Raw genomic sequence first — 9,747 nt, forward strand, 5'->3', positions numbered from 1 at the left:
ACCAGCTGAAGTATTGTGATGAGCTTGAGATCAGAGGCTGTCTTGTAGATCAGAAGCGATCGATGTGTCCCTTTTACGACGTAAACTGTCGCTTCGACGACTTGTTCTAGAGCACGGAACGTTGCAGAGGACTTTCCCATGACTGGGATTTCTTGGGTAACTCCATATGGTACCAGCTTTGTGGTTGTGTGCTCTAGCTGAATCGTCTGTAGGTGCTTTTGCCACATTGTCTCTCCGATGACGTTGACACCTGCTCCAGAATCCACACAAAACTCAAGTGGTGTGTCGTTGATTTTGACTGTTACCACTGGTAATTCTTGCCTGTGACTCTGCACGTGAAAGACGCAATCCTCCAAGCTTGTGTCCTGTTGTGTGCTTGCGGGGGTGCCCGTGACGTCAATGAAGTGTACAGTGGGTCTTTGTCTGCAGAACTTGGCGAAGTGGTTTTTCTTTTGACACTTGTGGCATGTAGCTCCCCATGCTGGACAGCTCAATTTCCCTCCTTTGTGAGGCCACACTCCTCCACAACAGCTGCACTTCTCAGCTTGCTTGTTCTCTGGACGATTGCCCGACAGCTTGTTGACTGGTTGCTCGAAGGCGCACTGCGCCGCCACTGCTTCTTTGTGACTTTCTGCACAGGTTCGACGCGCTCGCGGCCTTCCATGCTGGTTACTTGGAACTCTGCTGTCTCGAGGCTGCGGCCTATTTCCATGATTTTCTCCAGCGTGACATTGCGCTCTCGTAATGCACTGCGGCGCAGCTTAGCTGAATTGGTGCCTTCTATCATTTGCGATACGATTTTTTGTTCTTCGTTCGCAAACTCGCATGTCGCAGCCAACTTTCTGAGTCGGACTTGAAATTGGTCCACTGTTTCTTCGGAGCTCTGTTTTGCTTGACGAAAAACATGCCTCTCGTAGACCGCGTTCTTTCTTGGTGCGAAATGTGCGTTCAGCTTCGCGACTGCCGTTTCATAGTCCGTGCCTCGATCCGGAAGCGCCAGAAAAATGTCGTGCACCGCATGTCCTGCGTAGTGTAGCAGCATAGCGCGTTTGCGGGCTGCATTCTGTATGTTTGCTGCTAGTAGAAAGTTGTCAAAACGGGCTTGCCATTTCGTCCACCGCTGGGCGAGCGACGTAGGGTCCGTGTACGGGTCGAATGGCGGGAAGGCGGGCAGCATGGCTTCCATCTTGCGTGGCTTTTTTTCTTGATTGGCGTCCGCTGATTTGTTTCTTGGCCTCTTCTGGTGCCATGTGGGCTTCTTGAAGTTGAATGATCCTCGTCGCCAGTTTGTAGTGTCTGCTCCCGGCGCGGGAGTTATCTCTATTCCAGATAAGAAGACTGGACTCGAGTAAAACTCAAAGGAACGTTTATTCCACACCGTGTCGAGCGCCGCGCTTCCCGTGGCCCTCTCCCACTCAGCCCAGTTGTCGCACCAGGATTCTTCTGTAATGCGCATAGGGGGCGCTGCTTGTGGGTTGGCTTTTCTTGACGATGCTACAAGCTTCCTCATTTGCCCAAAAAATGAGTCAGAAATAATGCATTTATTTTATCACAAAAGACAATACATATAAATCAAATATGAAGCCCAGGATTCGGAAAGGAAAGATTCTTGGAACAAATATACACCATACAACGGCTTAAACAGAATAAAAATGTGATCAAATTTAAAAAAGAACACATGTTTACATTTGTTCACAACAAAGTTTAGCCTGTTTAAACAGGAGGTTATTGGCAATCGAGCCACTGAATTGGTTAACACGTACACCACGAAGATTATCAGACTTCACAATCTGGAAAGCTAGTGAATGGGAGTGGTGGGTTCTTCATTATTTATTACCATGCCTTCATGGCTTTTTGCCGGGTAAGTATGTCAGACATTCCAGTTTGCTTGTGGAGGGTGTCTATATACTTCTACTGGACACCGCCACTTCATATGACCATAATGAGATCATCCGATCTTCTCTCGGAGTTTGTTGTGAGAACACAGTCTTTGTACGGATTGGGTGCAATGACATACAATGTACACCAAATTCTGTGTCTTCCTAAAAGTGTGGCTAAACTAGGACCTCATTGGTCGCATTCTTCATTTGTATTTGAAGGCGGAAATGGACTTCTTGTGAAATTGGTCAGCGGAGCTAATGATGTTCCTTTACAGATATTGGAACGTTATGTACTTGCTCGAAAGTTCCAGGCAGCTAAAGCTAGTTTAAAGCTTTCACCAGAAGCAGTGAGTTTCTTTTTTTTGGTGTATAGGAGAGGAGAGCTGGTCAGCAGACAGTTTTGTTAGGCACTGGAAAGCTGTGCCTGAACTTGGATGAAAATGAAAAACAGGCTGTAGTCCACAACCGTGGCTGTGACTCAACAAGTGTCACTGAATATTACCAAATGATCATCAACCAATAAACATTCCACTCTCTCCAGTGCACTTGAACTATAAAGACTAAAAACAGGGCATTTGTCAGCTTCTCAGGTGCGTTTTTTTCTCATTTGTAGAATTCTTACTCGAGCAAATTCTTGTATAATTCTGAAATGCCAGAAACGATTTCCTGTTGAATTTCTCCATGCAAAGCACCTTTCAGTCTGCGTCAGAAGAGAGGAGCCACTAGTTTATGTAACACCCAGTGAAGTTATGCACCTTTGTGTGTTTATGGAAATATACCACAATATTTTTGTAGCGACAATACCAAACCTTTATGAAAAGACTAATTCCCGTGCTCAAGACATGGTAACGATGAACAGTATGTCTTCAGCCATGGTAAATGAATGTCTGGTAATAACAGGTTATAGCTTTAAGAAACAACAGTTGGTAACAGTGCACCACGCTTTGTGGCGTTCTGTAATAATCAGATTTTTGATGTCTGAATATATTAAACAAGCTAGAGCCATCAAAATTCTAGACTGTTTATTTTTTCTTGCGATAGCTTCTTCTTTTCCTAATGAACCAGCTAGCCCGACTTGCCACTCTTCATTACTATGCTCTTGTTGAGCAAGTGCTTGGGGAATTGCATGGTCTGCAAGTTGGCAGTAGTGATGCAGCTGCTGATGAACAATCGCAGTATCCAAAACATGACAATATTTTACAGGACTTATGCACGGTTTCGGGTTAATGTCCTTACATGTAGCGAAGGGCCCTACTTAACCAAATGACTGCTTGAGTGGGTGATCACAGTGAACAAACAGTGCTTCACTAGCAGATGGTAAAGAGGTAAAGCTTCTCAGTATGTATGCAGAGGCATGGAAAGCAGTTGAATGTTAAGTGAGCAGTTATGCTACTTGATACAACAGCATCATTTTCACACCATGCATCTGTCTTCCTCACTTTATTTTCTCCTTTGACTCAATGTAGCTGGTGCAAGTTTATCCGTTAACTGTGGCGGCATGACTAAGACACTATCTTTTTTCTGAATGAAACAAGCAAACTCTGAAATTTTATTTTAACAGTGTATGATGGTTTGAATCAGAGACTCCAAACAGTATATATGAAGCCTGTTGCTGATAGCCTTCTTTGCTGTCGTGTGCTGAAGGCTACACAGGTTAAACTGCTTTTGCACATTTCGACGTGTGGTGGCTGAACTAGCACCCAGTGAAGACTTGTGTCTTCTGATTTTGCAATATGTGCACTGATGTTTAGCTGTTTTTGTTCATGAATATGTGGTTTTAAATATGGTAAATCCATGTTCTTACTCGAATAAGTTCTCAGATCTGTACTCACTTTTGCTTAAATAATATTGCTGTATTGTCATGTTCTGATGTATTACTGTAGATATTGTACCAATAGCGATGCATGTCTTGTTTCCTTGCTTCCTGTCAGTGTGCCATGCCAGTTTGTTCTTTTTGCACAAGCTCACTTGTGTTCTGTCACATATCACAACACTTTTGGGATGAATGCAAAAGTGCATAGTCTAGGGAAAATAGCTTCATATGAAGTTGTAGTATGATAAAAGCATGTGCCAATTAGACCTGACGTTCTATACAGCATCTGTGAGCACAAATGGGCATGGTGAAGTTGGTACTTCAGTCTGTGTTCTTATGTGCTCGTTTAAATGTGGCTAAAGTTGCTTGCTTAGTCCTTAGATAACGGAGTGTAAAATAAACCCTAGTCATATTGGTAGTCATGTTGCTTGTGTCTTGTCCTTGTTCCTTTGTAGATGGATGCGTTAGCGCTGTTATATTTTTCAAATCAAGTATGCACCAACTAGCCCAGAAAGTAGCTTTAATGAAATCACGTTGGTAGTGTCTAATTTATGGCATTCACAAACTCAGCCTGACATGTTAGAGCTACAGTTAGTGTCCACAGTATTGAAAGTGCTTTGGTTTGCTTTTGTAAATAAACTTAATTACAACAGTAGGAATATACCTATGAAGAAAGGAGTCAGACAAGGAGACACAATCTCCCCAATGCTATTCAATGCGTGCTTGGAAGAAGTATTCAAGCTATTAAACTGGGAAGGTTTAGGAGTAAGGATTGATGGCGAACCCCTCAGAAACATTCGGTTTGCCGATGACATTGTTCTATTCAGCAACACTGCGGACGAGTTACAACAAATGATTGAAGACCTTAACAGAGAGAGTGTAAGAATGGGGCTGAAGATTAACATGCAGAAGACAAAGGTAATGATAAATAACCGGGCAAAAGAACAAGAGTTCAAGATCGCTAGTCAGCCTCTAGACTCTGTGAAGGCGTACATTTACCCAGGTCAACTAATCACAGGAAACCCTGACCATGAGAAGGAAATTCACAGAAGAATAAGAATGGGTTGGATTGCATACGGCAGACATCGTGAGCTCCTGACTTACCATTACAATTGAAAACGAAAGTATACAATCAGTGCATTTTACCGGCGCTGACATATGGCACAGAGACTTGGAAACTGACAAAGAAGCTTGAGAACAAGTTAAGGAGCGCGCAAAGAGTGATGGAACGAAGAATGCTAGGTATAACTTTAAGAGAAAGAAAGAGAGCAGTTTGGATAAGAGAGCAAACGGGTATAGATGATATTGACATGTGTACTTATATTTAATGGGCGACCACGTTTGGCCGCCTAACAAATGTTATCGCACAGCGCGGGACGCGTCTGCACGTATCCGAAGTTTCTGGAAAGTTATCGATGCTTCTATCCGCTGTCTGTTGTCGCCGAACCTTGTGTTATCTGATTTCATCGCGTGACTCGAATGTTGTAGAACGTTGTGGAAGGCATGGGGGTCCGAACGATTAGTCTGGAACATTCGATGACTGCTGTATAAAAGCCGACGCACTTGACCCGCTGATCAGATTTTCGACGATCGCCGACCGTGTTCGCCGCTATCGTTGTGCTATAAGTGTAGCCTGTTTTTGTGGGCACAGGTTCGCCCAATAAAAGTTAGTTTTGTCTTTCACAGTATTTGCTACTGTGTTCTTCAACGTCACCACCACGTGACAATATTCTAATAGACATTGAGAGAAAAAAATGGTGCTGTGCAGGTCATGTAATGGTCAGATTAGACAACTGTTGGACCATTAGGGTGACAGAATCGGTACCAAGAGAAGGGAAGTCCAGTAGAGGATGGCAGAAGACTAGGTGGTGCGCCAAAATGAGGAAATTTGCGGGTCCTAGTCAGAATCGGTTGGCGCAGGACAGGGGTAATTAGAGATCGCAGGGAGAGGCTTTCATCCTGCAGTGGACATAAATATGATGATGATGACGACGACAATGACGACAGTAATCCTGTTTTGGATATGCATTAAATGTTGCACATCCATCTCGTAAAATTTGTAAATCTAATTTTGTATTAAAAGAACTGGAGCACACCTGCGACAAAAATGGGCTGATACTTTTCTCATGCAACTTCTCCAATGTAGTTTCACAGACTAAGTAACGCTGCTGTGCTTTGAAAACGTGTGCTTTAATTTATGTTGAAACATGTTAAGGATAGTATATCTGCATACAAGCTGTAAAAAGTTTTGATAGTTGCACAGTTTACGCACTTCATTTTTGTTTGATACTCTAATATCCCAACTGTGTTGGTTATCTGTTCACGTGGCAGGCAATGTATTCGGGTTTGTATATTCAGTTCGTTTCAAAAACATCTCTTCAGCCATGCGGGCACCGGTGTGTGTGCTATTTCCAACATGCTTTATCAGTGCTTCAATTAGATTTCTGTATGTCGTATGATGATCTCTATCTGGGTTTAAAAGACTGATACATCATGCTATTTGGTCTTGTAGGCAGCACAGTGAGATCTATCTGCTGCCTACCAGCCTGGTAAAGAGTTCTATGGTTCAGGTAAGAATATATATCACTCTTAGAAGGACCCGTACAAGCTATACATATTCCGAAGAGACTTGTAGAAATTTCTATCAGTTTTTTTTTCGCTAGGGTAGTGATGTTAGGTTTTTAACTAGTGATAGCACTCCGAAAAGACATTAGTGGAGACATTGCCCCACTGGGCACGTGCAGCAGCTAAGCACAGTGGGGGGGGGGGGGAGATATGGACTGGGCGCTGGCTTGCGAGAGCAAGGATGACGTGGTGTTGCAGCGGCGCCCTCTCCCCTCATGCAACACCTGGCGCGCTAGAGCGACGGCAGATGTACCCTTTCACCCACTCTGCTCTGTAGAGGCACGCTCGCAACATGGTCACAACCAATGGGATTTGAGGTTCCATTTTGCTGAGACGACAGACGCTGACTTTTTTGCTCAGTCGGCCATTTGTTTAGTCTGTTTGAACAGAAACAGACCTGCCAGAGTTTGGTTGTTTCACGACAAAACACACAGTCATCAACAGAAAGTTTAGTCCTCTACGTTAAGTTCTCTGCAAGATCTAAAATAAGAAAAATCAAGGGCCTAAACACTCAGCATTGTGGCATGCCAGAAGTGTCAAAAGACATTTGTGAATTGGAGTTGTTAACATACAAATTGTGTTTGGTCATGAAGAAAGATTCAGTGAATTTTAGTAATTGCATGTGGATCAATATTAAGTTAGCTTATTCAGGAGAAGGAGGCAGTGGCACAATATAGCAGAATTTAAAACGCTAAAAGCATCCATTCAACGCAAGAACTAAGTTTAGAGGAGGAGATCAAGTTAGTGAACATAACAATATAGTTGTGTTTTTCGCGAGAGACAAGGTCTTATGGCAACCATGTTGACATTTGTTGTAGAAGTTTTGTGAAACAATTTAGGATTATTGTGGAAATTGAAATAAATGATGTGGCAGGGAGGCTTGGCGATTGAGGCCAGCAATTGTTCCACCCAAGTGTCTCTCATAATATTACTGCAGTAGATCACCACGTGCATTCTGTTCTAGAAGCTTAAAAAGGAATGCTAATCTGTGTAATGCATCTGTCGAATGCCGACAACAGTATGATGCTGATGCGGTGACGATGGCATGATCGGCGATGGGATGACAATTCTAGAGTCATCACGATTGAGGCATAACGAGTTTGGGATGATGAGTGCATGCATGGCAATGACTGCGTATCTACTACACAGCGTGAAGGCGGCAGCATCTGATGGCGTGATATTACAACTAATTTGAAGTGACAATGCAATGATGACGACAGATTGAAGACTGCGAATGGTGAACAATGATGCGTCCACTTGGAAACTAAAGAAAAACATATGAGGACAGGTAAGCATGTCTTATCTGAGTTGTGATTGCGAAAGCATTAGTGCCCAATTGAACGCCGCTGAGCAGTCCTTCGAGTTTTGCGCTGCGAGTGATGTACCCTAGACCTACATTGGGCCCGAGCTAGCAAGCAGCAGCAGCCCGCGGCGCCTACACCGCATGCCAGAGACCAGGAAACAGCAGTGCCCACCAAGGCCGGCAGGCACGCGCTACAGCTAAGCCCAGTAGAGGGGGGAGATACGGACCGGGCGGCGGCGACGCCCTCTCCCCTCACGCAACACCTGGTGCGCTATAGCGACAGCAGGCGTACCCTTTCACCCGCTCTGTTTCGTCGAGGCGCTCTCGTGACGTGGTCACAGCCAATGGGATTTGAGGTGCTGTTTCGCTGAGACGACAGACGCTGGATTTTCTGCTCAATGGGCCATTTGACGCTTTCGCATAAATGACGACGTGGATATGTTGAGCACGCATTCATGCTTCGTCTGCACGGACCGCCCTACCTGTGTACTTCTGGTACTGGGGCCAATTCTGTACCGTGCAATACACTCAGCCATGGAGCACCCGCAACGATTAGGCGATAGGCAATAAACGCTGTGCTTTAAACATGCACCCATATAGTGCCCCAATATTGCAACCAACCGATGCGCGCATAGTGAAGCGTCTGCACGGCCGCGTTTGCCACGTGGCCGTACTATGCGAGCGTGTGGCTGATATATTAATTGAGTAATCGAAAGACTGGTTCTGAATGCATTTACTAACCAATTTGAGTCCGCGGCACTTTTATGTACTGCTTTGAATAACTGCGTGTGGTACCGCGGTTCCCGCAGATTTTTTCTTGCCCGGTGCATGTGGCACGTACTTTAGCAGCAGCGGTCGGCGTTTGTCGATTAAAGCAATTTCATTTCAATTCTGCTCGATCGCCACTCGTGGCGGCTACAGCTGCTTATAGTTATACAGTACTTTGGTTATATAGTACAGAAAGTCTAGTTAATAAATTTTATTGGGATGTGAGGTTTTATTTTGTTAAATCGAGAACTTCGTCAAATTGAAACCACTTGATTAGATCATGCAACATGCCATAAAATTGATGCAAGAGCCAAAAATGTCGTTTTTGCCTACGTTCACACTTATTGTAGCATGTACTCTGCCTTAACGGAAGAAACAATTAAACATTCTTAAGAGCTATATGTCAGTGATACTAAAATCACCAGAACTCAATTAGACCTACTATACCCACATTTTTCTTTTCAATTATGGCAAATCAGGCAAGATATTAGTTGATTCTAGGTTTTCAGTGCTCATGAATGTGACAGTGAAAGTATTGAATGGCATGTAGTGTAATGCAACGTAAACAAGGACACAAGCAGAAACAAAACGCAGACATATTTAGGCGCTTGTGTCTGTGTTTCATTTCCTGTTGTGTTCTTTTTGCTGCGCTACATTACATGTCGTTCCATGATGATCAACGAACAAGCCCACATTGCCACCCCCGTGTAGAGAACAGGAAATTTCGTTATACAGTACTTAAAACTTGATATAACAAAGTAGGTAAAATCGGCAATTCACTTCGTTATATAGAAATTTCATTGCATTGAAATTCGATCTGTTATGCAAATGAGTACAGTCGCCGATCGATTTTTGTTGCACGGAAAGGGGTCATGCAATTTTCCGAATTATTGGGCAATCGAAAAAAAGCAAGTTTGAATAAGAAAACAATTTTGACGAATATAGGAGCAAGCGCTGGATGATACGGTTTCATGCCACGTTGATATCTTCACATCAGCGGTATGAATTAAGTAACGCCATGCTTTCGCGTGCACTCCGCCCCCAAACGTCGCCCGGTCGCACTGCGATGACGCTATCATAAAGAGCGCCGGCAGCTGGGAGCGAATGCTTCGTCTGCTTCTCGTTCCAACGGGTCATCAAAACTCGAGATTGCGCAACCTTCAATACTAAACGTGCGGGAAAACAGCTTACATGATGCCACGCCGTCTTGGCATGCCCGCTCTTTCCACACGCAGCAGATTACCTCTAGAGCAGGGTGTGCGGCTGCGTATGCGCTCAGCCGCACTTACAGCTACGCGCAGTCATGGCCGAGACGCGCGCCAACTTACCCCCCCCCACACTCCGCCCCCTCGCGCGCG

At 44.3% G+C, this 9,747-nt stretch overlaps 1 protein-coding gene across 1 annotated transcript; it reads right to left on the reverse strand.

Moving 5' to 3' along the window:
* Positions 1-490: 490 nt before the first annotated feature.
* Positions 491-1,471, reverse strand: LOC142576761 (uncharacterized). The gene has a single exon (XM_075687040.1). It carries the CDS (start codon positions 1,454-1,456, stop codon positions 491-493), a length of 966 nt encoding a protein of 321 aa, XP_075543155.1. The 5' UTR covers positions 1,457-1,471.
* Between the last annotated feature and the right edge of the window lie 8,276 nt (positions 1,472-9,747).

The sequence above is a fragment of the Dermacentor variabilis genome, chromosome 3, assembly GCF_050947875.1.
Source record: "Dermacentor variabilis isolate Ectoservices chromosome 3, ASM5094787v1, whole genome shotgun sequence".
Taxonomy (NCBI): domain Eukaryota; kingdom Metazoa; phylum Arthropoda; class Arachnida; order Ixodida; family Ixodidae; genus Dermacentor; species Dermacentor variabilis.

What these genes read in the sequence shown, in the direction of transcription:
- LOC142576761 (XM_075687040.1), bottom strand. Translation starts at nt 1,456, where the DNA reads ATGCGCATTACAGAAGAATCCTGGTGCGACAACTGGGCTGAGTGGGAG.